The sequence below is a fragment of the Haliotis rufescens genome, unplaced genomic scaffold (assembly GCF_023055435.1).
Source record: "Haliotis rufescens isolate VD_foot unplaced genomic scaffold, xgHalRufe1.0.p SCAF_16, whole genome shotgun sequence".
NCBI classification, from domain to species: domain Eukaryota; kingdom Metazoa; phylum Mollusca; class Gastropoda; order Lepetellida; family Haliotidae; genus Haliotis; species Haliotis rufescens.
The window spans coordinates 12,118,601-12,142,126 of NW_025963846.1; the positions used below are offsets into that span (position 1 = coordinate 12,118,601).

General features: G+C 39.7%; 1 protein-coding gene across 2 annotated transcripts in view; it reads left to right on the top strand.

Moving 5' to 3' along the window:
- The first annotated feature begins 4,320 nt into the window (after positions 1–4,320).
- LOC124136756 (hepatocyte growth factor receptor-like) overlaps positions 4,321–23,526 on the top strand; it is a 52,879-nt gene continuing 33,673 nt past the window's right edge. Inside the window, exons 1-7 of one of the 2 annotated variants that reach the window (XM_048396875.1) lie at positions 4,327–4,428; positions 10,002–10,080; positions 13,929–15,217; positions 16,099–16,287; positions 17,226–17,366; positions 20,788–20,958; positions 23,082–23,227. In XM_048396875.1, coding sequence (XP_048252832.1) covers positions 14,141–15,217; positions 16,099–16,287; positions 17,226–17,366; positions 20,788–20,958; positions 23,082–23,227 — 1,724 coding nt within the window. In that variant the 5' untranslated portion in view covers positions 4,327–4,428; positions 10,002–10,080; positions 13,929–14,140. Of the gene's footprint in view, positions 4,429–10,001; positions 10,081–13,928; positions 15,218–16,098; positions 16,288–17,225; positions 17,367–20,787; positions 20,959–23,081; positions 23,228–23,526 lie in introns of both variants that reach the window. The other variant, XM_048396876.1, reaches the window with a different exon arrangement.

Sequence of the window (23,526 nt, forward strand, 5' to 3'; positions counted from 1 at the left end):
AATATACTTTTGAGCGACTTAACCCATTATTTTGTATGATTTTATTGACAGAATGGTAGATGTATCCATGCTTGATTTACTGTTTTGTTACTTGGTATGGGATGTGTGTTGTGTGGTGCAGCGTGTGTGTGTGTGTGTGTGTGTGGTTGATTTGTGTTGTGTTGTGTTGTGTGGTGGAGTTGGAGTTGGAGTTGGAGTTGGAGTTGGAGTTGTTGTTGTTGCTGGTGGTGTGTGGGTGCGTGTGTGTGTGTTACTATACTACTCATAAGAAGTTAAGGATCACCCGATTCTTTCATATTGGTAATGTTAATCTGTCATGGCATGAGAGATTAACTATTCTTTTGAGTAGTATATATGTTTGAGACGTGGCGTGCAGTGTTTGATGTGTTGTTTGACAGGCATATTATCTCAGAAGTAAGTTGACGGAGGACAAAGTAGACAAAACCATTATGGATATCAACTTCTTTATAATACTGTAACGCGACAGATCATTATACCCTTTGAAGTAAGGTGACATTGGGTTTAACGTCGCGTCCAAGATTATTGCACGTATATAGCGACGCACATGCATGTGTGTGTGTGGCTGCTTGTACTAGTCCAGTCTGATGCCGATTTATAGTGTTAGATTCCTGAGATACCATGCCGCAGTTCAACATGAATATCCCATTCAGACACAGTATACTGACTCCGCGCCGACCAGTCCTTGTTTTAGCCCCTTAAATGACGAGCGCCAGACAGGGTAACAACAAGTACCATCTTTTAACGTGGTTTTGATGATCTGGCCGTGGATTGAACCCCCCGACCTTCCTCTCTCCGGGTGGACACTCTACCATAAGACCTCGCAGGCAGTCATGACTGACTGTGATTTGGTTGGTTGGTTTGTTGTTTAACGCCACACTCAGCAATATTCCAGCTATATGACGACGGTCTGTAAATAATCGAATCTGGACCAGACAATCCAGTGATTAATATCATGAGCATTGATCCACGCAATTGGGATCGATGACATGCATCAACCATTAAGCGAGCCTGACCACTCGATCCCGTTTGTCCCGTTTGTCGCTTTTTACAACAAGCATAGTCACCTATTACGGAAAGCATGGGTTACTGAAGACCCATTCTATCCCGGATCTTCACGGGTCGACTGACTATGATCATGGAAGAGAATTATATATGGAAGGTAAAGGATTAACAGTAACAATTATCATACATGAGAGGAATTACCATGACTAATAACAGAATGATAATACTCATATTATAAACAAAATATACGCAACCAAGGCGAAAATAATAACAATGTTGGTGTGAAAGTACATTCGCAATTTAGAGTCATGGAGCTACAACTGTAAAAACAACAGTCCCTGAAGTCTGCCTCATAGTCCGGCGCCATGACTGTGGAATTTATATTTTTTAGGTATTTTGTTTTACAAAAAGCCTAGGCAAGTCGAGATCAAACTAACCAAGTCTACTTTGCATGTATAAAAAGCAGCAGAAGAAGAAAGGTTCTTTCGATGTACAAAAAAAAATAAAGACATGATTTCATTGACTAAGTGTTAGTCTATCTATCTCAGTCCCTGAACCATATTATTTTCCCTTCAATCCAGCCCCTCCTGCAAAAGCTCTAAGTGAAGCAAGTCTAGATTTTCAACAGGTTCTGTAATCTCCCCAATCACAGGGGCTCCTTTAAAATTTGAATTGACTTATTCGTTTCTATCAAAACTTTATATATTCAGAGACTGAGCGTCAGTCCACAGCCCTTGTAGCTATAATCAGATCAGTAATACAACACGTTACTCTTTTGCTGACTGGTTTTACGATGCAATTCAATCTAGCAATGCTAGTTTGTCAGTTGTCCCACACTTCCTGTTCAAAACAAACCACTCTCTCTATTTCTGTACAGGAAGATGTTCAAAGCAAATTCTTTCCCAGAAATCAGAACCCTTCTTATCTGTTGCATTATAGACAGGAAAGAAACCGAATGTAACACCGGATTTGATATAACAGACAGACAGACAGACAGATTTATTTGTATAAGGCCATTTGACCCATTGTACAAAATACATTTACATTTTATTTATCTAAGAGTTACCTAATTGATACTTTTTTTGTGTGTGGGTGTTGAGAACACGTACATTAGAAATTTTGGAAAATTTATCATTGCATCGTTGTTGGATACTTGACAGAGTCTTTCTAAACAAAAATAATTATGATTAACTGTCTTTGGGATATACATTTCCCGCCGACTTTGATATAACCCTAGACTAACGATTAGTCTATGACCATATACATTTTGATAGAAACAAACAACTCCATTTAATTGAAAAGGAGCCTCAGTGAAGTTGGAGATTCAGCCTGTGGAAAATCTAGACTTGCTTTATTTAGGGCTACCGCATCACAGTAAGGGCTGGGCGGAAGGGAAATAATATGGTTCAGGGACTGCGAGACAGACTAGTATAACCCATGCGTATGTCAATATCCATATCGTTCAAAATGTCTGAATCAATTTAAAGCCACGCGAAGCACATGTATTTGATTTCGCGCGCTGTTACAGCAAAGGCCACTGTGATCGAGTGTGTGAGTGAATTCCTACTGTGTGGAAAACACAAGAGTGGCACTGCATTGTATATTGTATTGTATTGTTTGTTGTTTAACGCCGCACTCAGCTATATGATAGCGGTCTGTAAAAAATCGAGTCTAGATCAAACAATCCACTGATTGATATCATGATCATCGATCCACGCACTTGGGATACAATGACATGCATCAACCAAGTCAGCGAGCCTGACCACCCGATCCCATTAGTCGCCTCTTACGACCAGCATAGTCGTCTTTTGCAGCAAGCGTGGGTTGCTGAAGACGTATTCTACAACGGATCTTCACGAGTCCACTGCATTGTAACCTCGTCGTATGACGTCTTAGTATGCCTCAAAGTGAGATTGACCAATCAGAGAGCATCTGGACTGGGCTAGAATTACTGGGCTCGATCGTTGCGCCACCAGTGGCTATTACCAATTATGTCCCCTCTAAGCCTCTCCTATGGACCAATGAGATTCCACCTCTCGTATCACTTGCGTTTGTTTCACCTTGATTAAAAACATGAAGATTTGGAAAATAGCTGCTGACAACGAGTTAGCGGTGCACATGTTTTGCAAATCCTGCAATCGACCGAAATCTGCACGACAGTTAACGAACCGGATTTCGATTTCGGTGCGCGATTTTGATTGGACTATGCATAGACTCGTTAGTCCAGCCAAAATGAACTCAATAATACCAGCCTAGTTCGGCAAGGGTGGAAACTGGACTTTTATAGTTTCAGTTGCCTCGGGAAGATGATCAGAGAGCAGAACTACTAACCCCATATGAGACCGTACACCGTCAGTACAAATCCAAGATTGTTACTGACCTAATATGAGGCCGTACACCGTCAGTACAAATCCAAGATTGTTACTGACCTAATATGAGACCGTATACCGTCAGTAACAGCCATTTTGGATTTTCCAACACCCACCTCACATATTTTACATGCAAATTCTGCGCGACATCATCAATGGAATGTACTTAGGATTTGAGAAAAATAGCCATAATTGCACATGTTAGTGATTTCCCTATTTGTTTACGCTTTCATGCCTCTGCAAAAGTATGAATTTGGGTCTAGGGCAATAGAATGCAGAGTGGCACCCTTTTTGTTTTGATTTGGACATTAAGATTAACCCATTTAGATTTCAACAATACTTACTTCAGAAAAGGTTAAATATTCCTAATACAGAAGAGAAAAAAATCCTCACCCGAACCTTCAAGACAGTGCTTAGTATCAAGTGAGTGAGTGAGTATGGTTTTACGCTGCTTTTAGCAATATTCCAGCAACATCAGGGCGGGGACACATGGGCGCACTTGCACAAAACGACCCCCCCCCCCCCCCCCCCCCCCCCCCCACACACACACACACACACACAAACACAACTGGGCACACACTGAACACATTGAAGTCTGCTTCATTTGACGCGACAATAAAATGACATTAGTGGTGTGATTTATTTAAGTGAAGCAATATTACAAGAGAAATATTTCACTCTTTTTACCCTCATGGGTAATATATGTCAATTCAAAGACGTATATAGATTAAATTACGTCTTTGGTCAAATATAGAACACCCTGATGAAGAAAATGTACCATTTGCACATCCACGGGTCAGGAGGGTACATGTTAAAACTTCAGTGCATTCAAGAGAGAGAGGGGGAGAGAGATCCCCCCTTTGCCAAGACGTTTGTCGCTTACGATCCGTTTTCGTATAACACCCAGTCCACATTTCACTGTTAACACCAAGAAGTGAGTAATCCGGGATTTCCGACGCGACCGGTCCCGTACTGATAATATATGTCGTCGACAGGAACTTCATGATTCCCAATGAAAAGTCTTGTGTTTAAGAAGGTAACAATTAGATGAAAGGTTATTATGAACAGTTATTGTGTGACATAGGTTTATTTTGATTGTTATCCCTGTTGATGCATGACAACCTCGATCGATAAGCAACAGGTGCCCCCTCATCCCGAGGTCAGCTTCTGAATTCCGATTCAACGTTGCCAGCGATCTGATTTTGTGACGATGGATGGTCAGACAAGGACTTCCTTCGTTGAAATGTAGATGATTGACAATGTTCACAAGGGGATTTAGCCAGTTAGTTGAGGATTAACAATGATGGTTTGCAGAAATCCAATGCACATCTGATGGTACAGCACTCAGCTGGTACTATACGATATAATGACGAATAATTACGATGGCCACAGAAATGTTGTCAAAATATTTCGCCAAAGGACGTTTATTTCTGTTCACACCCATGGATTCAATATGGCTTTTGAAGTAATTTTCAGATATAGCCTTTGGTCTGAACGCTATAAAGAACTAGCTTAGTTTCTGATTTTGATTTCAAAATTGTCATTGTGAACAAATTGTTCTTTGACCATTATACTGTTAGATTGAAACAGTTATTTGATGCAGTTCAGTTTTTGTGACTAAAGGTCAGCGTATGCTCTCTTCATCTGGTATACTTGCAAGTTAAACAGCTGCAAAATCATATTGTTATATGTGCATGGTCAACAATAGTGCTTTTTTCTCTGTTTTTCCTATATAGAGGGTCTTGATGATGGGTGTTATAAGTCAGTAAAATTTGGGGCCCTTAGCCTGTACTGGTCACCGACCAGTTATTGCCATTGTTTTCATGTTATTTCTGACACATTCCGTGTTCAAAGTTGAATGTACCAATAACTTTTTGTGAAACTATGAGCAAATGTGCTTATTTCTGTCTGTGGAATAAGATTCAGTTGATTTCTGATATAATGCTACGATAGGCGATCAAAACAGTGGAAATTGAACTTTTCCGTCAACTTCCTGTACCAGTTATCGTCATCGTCTTAACAGCATATGCCACGTGATCACACGCACCGCTTAAGTTATACAAATTACATTTTTTAATATCTCAAGTATCACACTCAGTTTTTTTATTCATCAAAATGAATAAGAAGTGCTATTATCAATTTGTCATCTGCAAACTGACAAAAACCAATGTTCCCCAAATTCGATCTTCTCCTGCTTATCCTTACGCTATGTACTATGGATTTTGCGATATATGCAGGTTATGTGCTTTTGGAAATATAGCCCAAATAGGTTTCAGAATTGTATTTTGGAGTGGAAATAACAGACAGATAAAAAGCGATGACACAACTGAAAGTGAATCATCGTGTTGTTTGATTTATATTGTCGTATAAGCTGGTCTTGTGACCCCGCCCGCATGTCTTTTCTAAAGTTGTATTTGAACAAGGTGTTTATGGTGTTTTTTAAAAATATTTCTTCACAAGGGTCTGTTTTGGTCATTATTTTCGGATAAATATTTCTTTCTTCTAAAGAAGACTACCACATTTTGCACCGTTCTTTCCATTCGGTTTTAAAAAAAAACACCTGTGAATAATAATATGTCTGAAATAATTTGTAAGCAAAACTAGGATGGTAAGAATGCACTGCTTAACTTTAGAAAGAACAATGTTCAACTCAAACAACATCTCATACAAATGTTGCACAGTGAGATCATTCAACTGATATAGTATAACATATTATTCCACACTTTGGCGTGTGATAACAATGCTATCTCAAGGCTAGTGAAAATCAGTTGAACACTATGCCAGTTGATGAAATATTCGCAACACAATCTTCTGAGCATAAATTTTTTTAAAAAGTCAAACCAAATCTTGAAGAAAGTTTGCAATTTGAAGAAAACATACCACTTTATGGATAACAACTTCTGGTTTATTGCATTTACACCACCTGGGGGCACGGGTGGCCCAGTCGTATAAGGCATCATGATTAGCCGTGCAGAGTTGCATCCCTTGGGCACGCCAGAAACCTATGATTGTGGGTTCGAATCTCGGTTCCCCCAGATTATGTTTCTAGGTTTGTCAGCACCATACCCGTGCTCGTGGGTTTCACCGAGTGGTAAACATCTGAGACCTGCATCACTTCGGGCTTTCCTCCCACATTAAGCTGACACGCCGCGATATAACTGGAATACTGTTAAAAGTGGAGTTACACCCAACTCACTCACTCTATTAGATGCCATATTTTATACCTTGTACTCAAAGGGAAACCACTGTATGAATTAACTGCCCTTGACAAGAAAAGGTCACGGTCATAATGATGATCAACTTGCAAAACCTTTTGTATTGGATAATTGTTAAGCTATTATCTATTATCGAATTGCTATTAGGCGTAAGTCTTAATTGGTAAATACAATGTTTGTGGCGTGTCTTCTAGGACACGTTTGTGTGTTGAGAGTGTAACTGGAAACCACTTGCTTTTGTATTCAGAAATAATACAGTAGACACATACTGCCAAATCATTTTCTTCAACATGCCGTCTGTTGTCAGCCATCTTACCTGTTTTATAAACCTACTGGCTGTTTGTGTAACTCGATATGGACTTTTTGAAATTGTGGTAACACCTCGCAGGAGGGCTTACAATCATTGTAAACCCTTGATAGAACAAAAACTACAAACAGCCTACGAGACACACGTGCAGATTTTGTGCCATTGCGAGACGCACGTGCAGATTTCGCACCGTTGCGAAACCCACGTTCTGAGGTCACCGGTTTTATTAAACCGAGTTCACGACTGCAGGTGATATTTCATCTCTGATACAGGTTATACATTTGAGAGTTTTTATTACAGTTATTTAATTAAAAACGTTGTCTATGCGACGAGTTGGTTTATAAGTTGGACAAACCATTTCTCCTCGGGATAACCAGCGATTGTAAACCCTGACATTCGGTGACTTACCTCGGGGGCGTACGTAAGTCACCGAATGTCAGGGTTTACCATCGCTGGTAATCCCGAGGAGAAATGGTTTCTCCTATATGTAAGCTCCTAAGACAAGTCTGATCCAATTTTCAATTTTGTCGTTTAAATTAAGATAACTTAGTGTTGTGACAGCTTCGAGAATAGACTTAATTGAGGTCTTTTTCGCTATGGGGTGGTTTGGTAGACTAGTGGTCATGGGTACAATGTGTGAAGCCCATTACCAGTGTCCTACGCCGTGATATTGCTGGAATATTGCTAAAAGTGGTGTAAAACCGTACTCACTCACTCACTTTTCGCGATGATAATCTTAGTGTGAAGACACCTTCATGAGCACATAGAATACGTCCAGTTCACATGATTTAGTCATCTTTTACAATAGAATACAGAGTGGAATCCCACCCAGTACCACTTGCCATATCTCTCCCACGTTTGGATGTGATCATTGTGTTCTTCTGCATTGCCCAAATAAATCTAGGGGAAAAACTAACTTCCCTCTAAAAAAATCAGCTTGTCAAATTTTTTTTAATCCATATCCTTCCTGTACATCTGGCTTCATTACCTGCTGTTTGTTATTTTTACTGTACATCTGGCTCCAGCCAATCATCTGTGTGATATATCATGGTATAACAATTATATCTTTTGTCTGGGAGATGGGATCTTGACACCTTAGACTAGCATTTATCTAAGAGCTTCAAATCTATTAAACTATGTAGACATAACTCTTGTCTTATTGAATAGTATGTCTAGGAGATGTGCTCCCATTACCTAAGGCTAGCATCTGTCTAAAAAGCTATAACTGAAACTACTGATATTTTATATATGCATTTTACCTGATGATAAGTATTACTTGCTAAACTATAATCATATGAAATGATGTATAAATATCACACCATGATAACTCATAAAAGCACTTGATGTGGATCTAATTATTATAGGAAAACTTAGTATAAATGTTATATCATGATAGATACCTGTTATCTATTACCGTTGTTGACAATGTTAATCCGCTGCTTATCACAACATATCATGTATATATACCTCTCATCACTTGGTTGTTGTCACTCCAGCTTGATAACGGTGTAAGAATCTACTCGAAACATGGCTATATTCAATAAACCAGAAGTTGTTATTCAGAAAGCTGTACTTTTTCTTAGTAATAATTAATAAAAAAAATAGGTAGTCCCAGGTATATCCATGTTTTTTGGCCCTGTTATCAGTGAAATACAAGTTACCTCTTCAAAAACATTACATTAGTTACCTTTAGTTGAAACAAAACAATTTGAATTGGGAAATCTTTATTCTGGTTTGGTAATTTGTCCTTATATTTGCTGCAGTCTTAGGGCCAAATACTGTGCTCTGATTATAGCTAGATAACTCCCTGTCGTGTTATGTAATTATATATACCACTGTCAGTCAACATGATACTAAAGTAAATGGATTGTGTCTGAGTGACAGTCGAGAATATTACTGGCAACATGCCAGATTGGTGCATCATGTGACATTTCCTGTATGAATGTATTTATGTTTGCGATAGCTTGTTCCCTGTAATTTACACTAATTATCCACACAACACATCATCTCATTGCCCAGCTGATAAGAGCATTGTTCTCTTTGTGTAAGCTGGTAGTTTAGAGGTACATGCATTAGCCATTTTATATTTGTAAAGTTTGATTTTTGTTCGTAGATAAATATTTTGGCCAATATGAATATCATTAATCAAATGGTTAAGAAAATCTAGCGTTCATGTAGCACATGAGCATGATGAGAAGTCTCATTATGGCATGACCTGATATTGTTTGATCTGGAAAATATGTTGTGATCACGAAATGTGGTGGAACATTTGTCACAATAACGAAAGGCAGTCCCTGAATAGTCCACCGTGCTTATTCTATGGGGTTCCAGTTAAGGAATTCAGTGGGGGGGGGGGGGTGTTACCATGTAGGAGGCAACACAATAGTGAAACATGCACTGTGAAAAATGAGTATTTTAATCCATTTAAATGAGTATTTGTATTTTATACTTGTAAATGAGTCTGTGTTGATATAACAGTCTGAAAAACGTTTTTCTATCATGTCTATTTGTAACAGTTTCTGAAAAGTTTATGGCTAATTGAATAGAAAGTGCATGCATATAGTATGATGTATTTGGTCTGGTACAGCCTTCCTGCTTATCAGTAAAATTAGGCTTGGACTGGTAACTGATGCAACTACCAGTCCCTGTGGACCGACAAAAGTACAAATCAAATATAAATCTTTGTTGTTGAACAAAACATTGGTGATATTCATATATCAAAGTCAGTTTGTTTTTTACCATCAGGGTTTCCCCTTGTCTATTTCTAGGTTAAATATCCATTTGTTGTGACTTCGTCTCGAAATATTAAGAGAAAATTGTGACTGAAGTTTGTGTAAATGACGTATAGATCTAACTAAGTTACTTCAGAGATGACATCCTTGCACTGAACATGATGTTGAAAGAATTAAAACCAAATAATTTTCATGCGTTTTTTTAATTGTTGAAAGTTGGGTCTGGCAAAAATTGGGGTACTGGTAAATTTTAGAGTTGCCAGTCCACAAGGACTGGCAGTTTCAAAAGCCAGCGGGAACTCTGTAGAACATAAAGTTATCAATATTTTCTTAGTTCAGTTTAATTTTTTTCCAGACTCTGAAATATATGGCATTTGTCAGAGAGTTTACCACAGTAATGAGAGGGAATCAGTGAGGCTGCCAACCCCCTTTTGGTAAGCGGAATTGGAGGGTATTGTTTGATGGTATTCGGTACTCAGCAGTGCAATGTCATATTAGGGCACGACCCTGAATCTTCATTTTTTAACATTAGTGTTTTGAGACGGCCCCTGTGGCTTTCATGCTATATTGCAAATGAAGGATTCGGTGTCACAGACTCTGTGTTGCTGGATTGGGCCTGTACATAATGGCCAAGTGTGCAGTCTGTATAACCTATCCTTGTTGCAAGGGCTGCTACATCATACGGACTGTTATCCGAGTCCCTAGTTGTATGACTCATGTACTGTTGAACTCCCCCAATACTGTAGCGTCCCAAATGATTAACTTCCTGAATGTAAAAACTGCAGCTATCAGGTTATGATTTGTTTATATTCACTCTGGTACTTGAGTTTTGAGTAGACTTTGTTTGAATAAATACTATGATATGGGTTAGGTGAAGAAGCAATTAGATCTTACCATGCATACTAAATTTCTTGTGAAGAAAATGAAATTGGTATTATCATGATTATGATCCATAGTCATGTAAAAAAAAATGTTGTCAGTGTTGTCATGTTGATTACAAGTGGTGATTTTTTTTCACATTCTTCTTTTCTGTTCCATGTCATTGTTAATTTTGAGAAGATCCAGGTTAGAATTGGTCCTAAGCAAAACCCATGCTTGTTAGAGGCGACGGACAGGGTTGAATGGTCAGGCTCGCTGACTCAGTTGATGCGTGTCATCATATCCAAGTTCCATGGATCAATATTCATGATGTCAATCACTGGATTGTCTGGTCCAGACGTGATTATTTACAGACTGCTGTGATATAGCTGAAATATTTCTGATTGTGGAGTTAAACAACAAACAAACCAGGTCAGTTTTGTAAATATCTGTAGATCAATCAGTCTGTGTCCTTATAACCATCTGAAACTTATGTCAATTTCTATAAATTACAAGGCTAAAGAAAGGTGTTCCCATGTATCCCCAACATTTTGATTTAATTGGAATATGGAAGTAAGTAAAGAAACATAATATTTGTAATAGCAATATTACAGCTATATGACGGCGGTCTGTAATTAATCGAGTCTGGATCAGACAACCCAGTGATTGACAACATGAGCATTGATCCACACAATTGGGATACGATGACATGCATCAACCAAATCCGTTAGTGGCCTCTTACGACAAGCATGGTCACCTTTTACGGCAAGCATGGGTTGCTGAAGACCTATTCTACTCCAGATCTTCACGAGTCAGAAACATAATGATGATGATGATGATAATAAACATGATGAACTTGTTTATTTAATGTCAACAAAATCAGTGTTGTGACTCAAACAGCTTTTGAATGATTTACGTAAGCCCTCAGTGCTATGAGTTTTTAATTCTGATTCTGTTGATAACAATGATCTTCACGGCATGGTTGAGTTATCTCCCTTCCACCATGACAACCTAAGGCCCTCACAGCCATAGCACATTCATGAAAGCTCTCTATACTATCGCTGCCACCAGTCAAAGCTCCCTACTGTGATACGTGGCTACAACCATGCTTGGAGCTGAGCTCGCAGCTGACTAACCATGCCGACTGTTATGTTCACAAACAAGTGATGTCGGTCGTGATGCCAAATACTCTTACTCCAGCCAAAATATTTTGCTTGTCAATTTGAATTTCTATTTCATTTTATATTTGAATTTTAACTATGATGCAGTTGGTATAGTAAGAATGTAAGGGGGATGTAGGGTGATTTTCCTTTTGTCTGCAATCTCTAACCAATCTGATCAAACAAACCAAAAGTTAAATGCTAAGGGGAAATCTGCATGATCTGGTCAGTCGTAAACTTTTTAAAAAATCGCTATGTTGGCATTCTCAAAGGTTATATGTTACGACATTTAGGGTGAGAGGCAACCTTCAATATTCTTGAAATGGCCGCTTCCACACTGACGGCAGTGATGTTAACGAGAGTGTAACGAAGGTTTCACACGCTGAGAAGGAGCTTGATGACATCCTGTATGTCGAACATGGCAGACAGCATGGTAGACAGTCTTTGGATTGTGTGGAATTATAATAGCCCTTCAGGGTGAACTGTCATGGTAACCATGGTAACCAATTCATGACAACCATTTTCCAGTGGCATTTTCTGAGATACTCATCAACCTGCCTTGATTTTACTGAAATACTGTTCAAATAGCATTAAACTCGACTCAGTAATTTGTAGCCAGGTTTGCCCTGATTATGATCTTTGAGCTATCAGAACCTGAGCACCATCCTCATGTGCTACTTCCAGCTGGCGTCCTACAGTAAGCAGCCTGGGTGATGTGATTGAAATATTGCTCAGACTGTATCAACTTTGAGTGAGTGAGTAAGAACGGTTTTACACTGCTTTTAGCAATATTCCAGCAATATCACGGTGGGGAACACCAGCAATGGGCTTCACACATTGTACCCATGTCGGGAGTCGAACTCAGGTCTTCGGCGTGACGGGAGAATGCTTTAACCACTAGGCTACTTGCCCGCCCCGTATCCACTTTAAGAAGAAAACAATAGTCTGATCATCGATACATGTAATATATGGAATAATTGAAGCTGATTTGCTCAATCTTGTCAACAGCTCTGAAATAGCTATATGTCCAAAACTGTCAGGACGATGTGGTCCAGTGGATAGAGCAGCTGCCATAAGGGAAGAAGGACTGTGGGTCAATTCCTGGCCCTGTCATTCCAAAAGCCTCCGTGGACTTGTGGTAGAGCGTCCGCCCGGAGAGCGGAAGGTCCCGGGTTCGATCCCCGGCCGTGTCATACCAAAAAACGTTAAAAGATGGTACTTGTTGTTACCCTGTCTGGGGCTTGGCATTAAGGGGCCAAAACAAGGACTGGTCGGCTCAGAGTCAGTATACTGTGTCTGAGTGGGGTATTCATGTTAAACTGCGGCATGCTATCTCAGTGAGCTAGCACTATAAATCGGCATCAGTCCGGACTAGTACAAGTAGCCACACACACACGTGCATGCACGTCGCTATATAAGTGCAGTAATCTTGGACATTACGTTAAACCCAATTTCACCTCACCAAAAGACATTCAAAGATGTTGTTTTGTTGTTACCCTGCTTGATGCTTGGCATTAAGGGGTGAAACAAGAACTGATTTGCTCGGGAGTAATATACTGCGTCTGAGGAGGGTGTCCATGTCCAACTGCTGCACGGTATTTCAGTTGGCTAGCACTATCAAACAGGCATCAGTCCGAACTAGTACAAGCAGATGTGCATGCATGCATACACAAATGCATGCATGGCCCTATGTGTAGCTATATATAACTGACAGCCTGCATATATTGCAGACTCGGGATGCAGTAAACCTGACACAGTGATCCAGGGTTTGTGTTGGTGTTTGTGACCTGTTATTATTTCAACTTTTTCACACTGACACTCATGTGAGATGATTAAGCAGAAAGATCTATGTATGTGATGATACTGCCTCAAATCAGGTGTCTTTGTCAGGGGCAGGTTATTTTTTATGGTAGGTGGGGGGGCGCTTAGGACTAGGTATATCATATTTTGCTGGCCCCCCCCCACCCCCTTCCATGCCCCACCCACCTCCACCCTAATACATGAGACCATTTGGGATGACAGCCTCCTCTAATGACCAGTCCCTAAATAAAGTACAAATTTATAATTTAATCATGAATCATGTTAAATGATTTAATTTTATTAATTATTTTTTTATGTTCTGATTATGCTCATTCATTTTAATGTAAACATGGTCAAAGAAAGTAAATCATTATTATGCATGTTGAAGCAGTGAAGATAATATTTAAATATTAATATGTTAACGATATTAGGTTCTCTAATTTTACAATTTACTTCTTTTTTAGATACTTCCCAGGATTCATCAGTTTAAGGGAAGATGGAGAAGACCAACAAATAAGGATAGTGTACTGGAAAGAGTGACTATGTGATCCTGGAGAAGTCTCTGTACTAACACTGCACTTATGTAACCGTTTCAGTATTTTTTTTTCATAATCTCTTCCATATTCCTTGCTCAAAGTTTTGGATATTTGCAACGCGAGACTGCTAGATTGTCATCATGTTTCTGAAATGTATAATAGCTGTTCTATTCTTGCCTTTTGTCATAGCTTTCTATAAAGTCCAGCAGATCGGAAATGATAATACAACTTTACAACAAGTTACGATAAATGCAGACACGAGACAGTTGTTTGTTGGAGGTAAAAATGTCCTTCATCATTTTGATGCTAATTTAACCAAAATTTCTGAGACAACGACTGGTCCAGTGGAGGATAATTCCCTCTGTCCTCCTGTTGACCTTCCGTGTGAAAAGTCAAGATCACTGACAGATAACTTGATGAGTGTGCTGGAGGTGGACCCAAGCAAGAAGAAATTGTTGGTGTGTGGGTCGGTGTCACAAGGTCTATGCAGCATGCACAGTCTGTCTAACGTTGCTAACTTCAAACAGATGAATAAGTCTTACATTGAAAATTTTGTAGGCAGCAGAAAATCTGTTTTCGCTTTCTTTGACAAAACAGTGAAAGGATTTTTGTACGTGGGTCAAGAGTATGATCAGCGTGATTTAAAGTTCGCACCTGCTGTTGTGTCTACAAGATTTGTGGAACAGTATCGAGATACGTTTCAAATTAAATATTTGAAATATGATACAAACTTACGTCTGTTTTCTGCTGTGGATATTTTCAGTGCTATTAAACCATCCTATCACATGGAATTTCTTTACGGCTTCGAGCACAACAACTTCACATATTTCGTCACTGTTCAACAGAAGACAATCAACACACGTAATACAGTTGTTACAAAACTTTTGCGGATTTGTCAAAGTGACCAGTTCTACTACTCCTACATGGAAATGGAGCTGGAATGTTCTCGACAAGACACCAAGTACAACAGAGCTACGGCTGCTCATTTCACTGAGAGTAGCGACGCTGACACCAGTGTCCTGTATGTAGCAGCAGGCATCACCGAGCCGGCCTCAATTAATCTGGATGAAAAACGGGGATTTGCCATCTGTAGATACACCATTGACGATATTAATAGTGACTTCCGAGATGCTCAGGATGATTGCTATACTGTAGGAGAGGGAACACGACCTGATTGGGTGCATAACTCAACCAATCAGAGATGCTACGTAAAGAAGGTATTTGTTGCTATAGTCATGATGGTTGCAGTGAGTTTTACAATATTCTTCATGTTTGTTTGTTTGTTTGTTGTTTGTTTAACGCTGCACTCAGCAGTATTCCAGCTATATGATGGCGGTCTGTAAATAATCGAGTCTGGACCAGACAATGCAGTGATTGACATCATGAGCATCGATCCATGCAATTGGGACCAATGACATGCATCAATGAAGTCAGCGAGCCTGGCCAACCGATCCCGTTAGTCACCTTTACAACCAGCATAGTCGCCTTTTACGACATGCATGGGTTGCCTAAGATCTATCTAAACAGGTTCTTTAACTTTGAAATCAAATGAATATGCACATGGGGATTGGGAAAGAAGTGTTTTTTTTCAGAATATATCCAAAACCTGAATAACGATCTTGTTGCCATAGTGATTGTGATTTGAAACCTAAGATAGATCTTTGTAACTTATTTGTTTAACGTGAAGGAAATGAGGCACAAAGAGATATGCCAAGGATCACATAAATCTGGCATAAATCTTGTATTTTGGCTGCAATCACACTATAACTAAAATTTCAGATTTTCAATAGAAGTCCTCTTCACTGTCACCTACACATGATAAGTTGTTCCCCAACAGCATTGTCTGCAAGGTGAAAAAAAAAGTCACTTCTTTCCATTCATCAAACTACAAGAGACAGATTATGGGGAAGTGGGAGCAAGTATATCTGATGTAACAGAGGTAGTATTTTCAAAATTAGCTGGAATAATGCTGCGGTCGGCGTGAAACAAACAAACATCAAAGTTAAAGATAAAAACCTATAGTCATGTGCCCAAATATGTAAAAGACAGTAGTGTATGTTCTGAACATTGTGCAGTTGTTTTACTTCCTTGTTTGCAGCCTCTGCCTGAGGACTTGTGTGGCTCAAGCACCAACCCAGGCATCCAAGCTGAGTACTCCATTAGGGGGGAGCTATTTTTCCCTGAGTCAGGGTCCTTCTTTAACAAATCCATCACCGCCATTGCTGGAAGTCAGGAGAATGACCAAAAGTATGTCATCATCGGCACCAAGGATGGCTCTTTGCATAAGGTTTGTCTTGTGTTGTTTCTAAGACGTAATGACCTGCACTAATTTTTCTCACACATTGAGCTAACATGCTGTAATATACCTTATTCGATGTAATAAAGCTCAGGGCGCTCTCAAAATTAGAAATAGGGGGCTCTTTTTAGAGTTGAAAGATCGTAAATTTCTAGGTTTATGTACCAGAAATGATACAAAAGAAAAGTCAGTGCGTGTTATACACGACAGATATATTTTTCCAGAATTTAATTGCCCATAATAAAGGGTGCATATAACACACGAGTGCGTATTATACACAATAAATAAGTCTTGTGTACATTGATCAATCAGAAGAGGTGCTAATATTGAGATTGTTCACAAGCCAATATATTAGCATATAACCCTGTGGGTGCTTATTAGAGCAGGGCGTTTATTATATCGAATATGGTATCTGAATACTGTTAAAAGTGACGTTAAACCCAACTGACACACACATACACACACACACGCACCCCCCCCCCCCCCCACACACACACACACGTACACACACTTATGTACACATATATAGAGGATATTATATGAGTCAATATGTCATACTTTGTTTACGACACAAGCGTCTAAATTCCGGTATTTCCGTCGCTCAAGAAATATCAGAATTTAGGCACGAGTGTCATAAACATAAACATAAGTATGAACACAAATATAATGTTCTATTTATTACTGAACATACAGAGACAAACTTTAGTTATTACCTAGAAGGACAGCAAGTCGCAACAGCAGCGGAACCACAATTTGTCGCATGACATTAACAATATTCAGCTATGATGTCATTTCTAGTGTGACGTCATTCCACCCTCACGTCATAATAAGATTTGAATGATGTCAACAACGCCTGCCCTCCTAAACAGAGAGAGGGAGGGAGGGAGTGAGGTATGCTATCATGTTGTACATGTAATTTCCTTTAACAGGTGATGCTAATTATAAAGGATAGATTTGTGACTGGAGCTCGGAAGTACATGACTTTTGCTCTACCTGACGCTAAACCAATCGAGAGAGACATGGTACTTGTGGAGGAGACACGGTCACTGTATTACCTCACTGGAAACAAGGTACGGTAGTCTCAGCATATCTACAGCACTGTACACAGCAAGTGAGAGTAAAGAAATAGAACAATTGTCACAAGTACCAAAATATCACATCAACAATGCCGTCTTTATTCGTCAACAATGGTTTTTGCATTACGTCAACATTGTTGAACTATCGTCAACAATAGTAGGCAGCAATACATCATTATTATCCCCTGCCTTAAAGTGGGGAAGGGGATATAGGAACCGAGTTCGTCCATCTGTCCTTCCGCACATCCTTCCATCCTTCCAGTTGTCTGTCCACTTCTCAAAGGGGACAAATTTTCTCAAAAACTTTTTAAGTCGGAGTAATGAAATTTTACATGCTGATCTTACTAGTAAAGGTCATGATTTCAAATGAGTTCGAAACTTGGTGTCGTAAATTCATTTTTGAAGCCTTATGGCCATTGCTGCTTAATTTTCAACTCAGTGCATACTGCATGAAATAGGGACAAGTTTTCACACAAGCTACTGAAGTTACTTGAATGGACGTTTCCTTGCTTATCTAAGCGATACTTGTCAAGAAAACAAGTAATTCTGAAGTAGTTCGAAAATTGGTACTTTCCGTTATCGTTTTACATGTTTTACATGTTTTACTGAGTTAATGACCTTGTTCCCTGCTTTACAACTCAGTGCATACTGCGTAAAGTAGGACAAATTTCACCGAAGCTAGTGAAGTAAATTCAATGAAAGTTTTGCATGCAAATTGGTCCTGTAAAATATTAATATAGAATTACGGCCCTTGATCCATGTTATTTTGCATAGTGCATAGTGTGTGCAATGGCGACAAGTTTCTTCAGAACCTACTGAAGTTCCATGAATGAAATTTGCATGGTTATCTAAGAGATACTGGTCAAGGCTGAGTTCGAAAAGTCGTGGCGTAAATTATTTTTTTTCAGATTTATGGCCCTAGATCCATGTAGTTTTAATTAGTGCATCGTGTCTGCAATTCGGACAAGCAGAAACTACTGAAGTTAGCTTATCTGAGAGATACTTATGAAGTCTGAGTTATTTTTTCTGGAGAAGGGGCCTTTTGTGTGTATCAATTTCAAATTTAATCATTTTTCTGATAACATAAAGCGACTCTAGTGCCTATATCTGCTTAAGGCTTCATAGGACTCTGTTTTATAGTTTATATTCACTACTATATGAACAAACACAATCTAATGTGCCCCATGGTGGGGGATAGTGATAATGCTGTTTTCTTGTTTTAGATATGGATTTTTTCATTATTTTCCTTATGGAGAATAAATATTAATAAGTGGCCAGTTGTCTGAGGCTCCACTTTACAAAGTTGCAACAGTAAGGACTCACAGGTGATGGGTTCAAACCCCAGACTGCTGATGACAGAGCTTCTCGGCCTGCCCTTTCCATACCTACAGCTGAAAATGCAAATGATTTGTATCACGTTCCTCATTATCTTCCCGACGCAAGGGTGTTACTTCATTAAGAAAGTCCACTTTACCATGTTTACACCCTTGCCGAACTAGGCTGGAAATATGGAGTTATAGTTCGGCTTCACTAACGAGTCTGTGCATAGCCCAATCAAAATTGGCATGAAATCGACATTCGGCTCGTCAACTGCCATGCAGATTTTGGTCGATTGCCAGATTTGTAAAGCATGTGTACTGCCAATTCGGCGTGAACAGATATTTTCCAAATTCCTTCATGTTTCAAATCAAGGTGCTCACATGATTTAATGCTCTTCGTGAAGTAAGACCCCGTTTTATTACCATATAGATCTTGGTTATTGATCTGATTGTCTTGACTGGGTGACGCCATTTTGTTTGAAGCATGTGCACATGATATGAGAGGTGGAATCAGATTGGTCAATAGGAGGGACATAGAAGGTCACACAACTCTAGAGCTGATGTCATATGTCCTTGTCAGACTAGTCTAGAATTACCACTTGCCCTGATATCATATGTCCTTGTCAGTCTAGACTAGAACTACCACTTGCCCTGATATCATATGTCCTTGTCAGTCTAGACTAGAACTACCACTTGCCCTGATATCATTTGTCCTTGTCAGACTAGACTAGAACTACCACTTGCCCTGATATCATTTGTCCTTGTCAGTCTAGACTAGAACTACCACTTGCCCTGATATCATTTGTCCTTGTCAGACTAGACTAGAACTACCACTTGCCCTGATATCATTTGTCCTTGTCAGTCTAGACTAGAACTACCACTTGCCCTGATATCATATGTCCTGTCAGACTAGACTAGAACTACCACTTGCCCTGATATCATTTGTCCTTGTCAGACAAGACTAGATTTACCACTTGCCCTGATATCATTTGTCCTTGTCAGACAAGACTAGAACTACCACTTGCCCTGATATCATTTGTCCTTCTCAGACTAGACTAGAATTACCACTTGTCCTGATATCATATGTCCTAGTCAGACAAGACTAGAATTACCACTTGTCCTGATATCATATGTCCTTGTCAGACTAGACTAGAATTACCACTTGCCCTGATATCATATGTCCTAGTCAGACTAGACTAGAATTACCACTTGCCCTGATATCATATGTCCTTGTCAGACTAGACTAGAATTACCACTTGCCCTGATATCATATGTCCTAGTCAGACTAGACTAGAATTACCACTTGCCCTGATATCATATGTCCTTGTCAGACTAGACTAGACAGTGCACAGCTACTACCAGTTTTAATCAGTATCTCTTAAATTTGAGACTGTTATAATTGGTATTGCTGTATTTAACTAAGATTCAAAGACAATGAGTAACCAGAAATTACTAACTTGAGTGATGTGGGTTTAAATTTTCTGATTGATCATTCATTCTAAGTATAATTTGACACTATGACAGTCACTTGTATTTGAATTATGATTAACCAATCATGTATTTCCTGGCACACCTAAAATGTGATGGCACACATAATTTGGCACAACTGTGCCCATTGGCACACTTGAAATAAATGTAATTTTGAAACCTGATATACATTTATTTTCTGACCAGGTTGTACTGTTATACATTTATTTTCTGACCAGGTCCCTGATATACATTTTTTTTCTGACCAGGTCCCTGATATACATTTTTTTTCTGACCAGGTCCCTGATATACATTTATTTTCTGACCAGGTCCCTGATATACATGTATTTTCTGACCAGGTCCCTGATATACATGTATTTTCTGACCAGGTCCCTGATTTACATTTATTTTCTGACCAGGTCCCTGATATACATGTATTTTCTGACCAGGTCCCTGATATACATGTATTTTCTGACCAGGTCCCTGATATACATGTATTTTCTGACCAGGTCCCTGATATACATGTATTTTCTGACCAGGTCCCTGATATACATTTATTTTCTGACCAGGTCCCTGATTTACATTTATTTTCTGACCAGGTCCCTGATATACATTTATTTTCTGACCAGGTTGTAAAGTTCCCTGTTGACTCGTGCCGTGTTCACCTTGACTGTGACCAGTGCCTCACCAGCAGAGATCCCATTGGCTGTGGCTGGTGTGTTGATGCCTGTACGACCAGGACGGAATGCAGCAAGACATCAGACTGGAAACAGGCCCAGTGCCCTCCATCTGTCTATAAAGTGGGTCACAGTTTCCATCTGGCATTGGCCAAACTTTTTAAAGTTTTCTTGCTAACCAAATGCATAAATTGCAAGTGATTCTGTGGCATTTAACTAGCTAACCAATCAGTTTGTTAGACGTTTATGTTTCCATAAACTGTACAAAAAGTAGGCCACACCCGCTTCCTCACTACTTGTTCCTGATTGGCTGATAGTAATATGGGTGGGGCTTGTGCATTATGGGGGGAATGGGTATTATATTGCTAAACGATGCCACTGATGTCGTAATGTTGGGTACAGTTGTCATGTAATAACAGTATTATTATTGTTGACGTGTTTATTTATAAGAATGGACTTACTTCGTGTAAATATTGTGGAGCATAGTGGATTTACTTAGTATCACTTTGTTTTTAATGTTTATACCTCAATAAACGTAAAAAAAATTAAAAAATTAAGTTGAGAATTTATTAGCTTGAGAAGGTCAAAAGTTGTTTAAAATGCACTCATGGTAATAAAAATGGTATCTCACAAGCTAGTGAGTAGTACTAATAAATAAATTGCAACTTTTCTCATGAGTGTAGAAATTTCTTTCTTTTTCGTGTAGGTCTAATTCACATTTGGTGTTGTCAGGGCCAAACCTCACCAATTTCATTGTTGACCTTTCTACGTACATCCCTTTAGAATATTTTGAGATAGTGTGGTAGCCTTGTGGTTATAGCCATGTGCATTCCTCAAATATTCTCTTATCGGTGGGGTAGCCTTGTGGTTAGAGCTACGTACATCTGTATTAAATCCCTAGAGGTGGTGGGTAGCCTTGTGGTTAGAGCTATGTACATCTGTATTAAATCCTTAGAGGAGGTGGGGTAGCCATGTGGTTAGAGCTACGTACATCTGTATTAAATCCTTAGAGGAGGTGGGGTAGCCATGTGGTTAGAGCTACGTACATCTGTATTAAATCCTTAGAGGAGGTGGGTTAGCCATGTGGTTAGAGCTACGTACATCTGTCTTAAATCCTTTGAGGTGGTGGGGTAGCCTTGTGGTTAGAGCTACGTATATCTGTCTTAAATCCTTAGAGGAGGTGGGGTAGCCATGTGGTTAGAGCTACGTACATCTGTATTAAATCCTTAGAGGTGGTGGGTAGCCTTGTGGTTAGAGCTACGTACATCTGTATTAAATCCTTAGAGGAGGTGGGGTAGCCATGTGGTTAGAGCTACGTACATCTGTATTAAATCCTTAGAGGTGGTGGGTAGCCTTGTGGTTAGAGCTACGTATATCTGTCTTAAATCCTTTGAGGTGGTGGGGTAGCCTTGTGGTTAGAGCTACGTACATCTGTATTAAATCCTTTGAGGAGGTGGGGTAGCCATGTGGTTAGAGCTACGTACATCTGTATTAAATCCTTTGAGGAGGTGGGGTAGCCTTGTGGTTAGAGCTGCGTACATCTCTCTTAACTCCTTAGAGGAGGTGGGGTAGCCTTGTGGTTAGAGCTACGTACATCTGTATTAAATCCTTTGAGGAGGTGGGGTAGCCTTGTGGTTAGAGCTGCGTACATCTCTCTTAAATCCTTAGAGGAGGTGGGGTAGCCTTGTGGTTAGAGCTACGTACATCTGTATTAAATCCTTAGTGGTGGTGGGGTAGCCTTGTGGTTAGAGCTACGTACATCTGTCTTAAATCTTTAGAGGAGGTGGGGTAGCCTCTACGTACATCTGTCTTAAATCCTTTGAGGTGGGGTAGCCTTGTGGTTAGAGAGCTACTATATCTGTATTAAATCCTTAGAGGAGGTGGGGTAGCCTTGTGGTTAGAGAGCTACTATATCTGTATTAAATCCTTTGAGGAGGTGGGGTAGCCTTGTGGTTAGAGCTACGTAATCTCTCTTTAATCCTTTGAGGTGATGGGGTAGCCTCTACGTATGGTTGGGAAGCCTTGCAGTTATAGCTGTGTACATCCATGTTAAATGCTTAGGGGTGGTGTGGTAGCCTTTTTATAGCTACGTATATCCCTCTTTAATCCTTAGAGGTGGTGTGGTAGCCTCGTGAGGCTGAGGCTAAGGTTTGATTCCCTACATGGGTACAATATATGAAGCCCATTTCTGGCGTCACGATTGCACGCCGGCTGTATAGTTAAAGGCTGTACTCTTTATAATGCAGATATTTCCTGTGTCGGGTCCGACTGCTGGTGGAACCAAACTCACCATCACCGGGAAAAACCTGGGAGGGAGGAGAAGTGATGTTTCTCACACAATCAAGATATCCGATGTTGTGTGTGATGTACAGAGAGGGTGGTCACCGGAAAAGTAAGAGTCTGATGTCAGTTGACATGTCTGCCAAAGTTCAAGGCCATTGCTAAGGTCAAGGTCATTGCCTGTTACTTATGCATTTTTACTTATGTATTCCAAAGCCTTGGTACTTGCTGCAGCCTCGAAGGCACATGAGGCTCAGTTGTTATGCAGGGTTGTGTCCCTTAGGCAGAGAATTTTGTTCATGACTTTGAATCCAAGATTTGCCTTGATTATGTTTCTCGGTTTGTCAGCACCAGTCCAATGCTTGTGGTTTCACCAAAGTGGTTAATGTCTGAACTAAACCTGCATCCTTA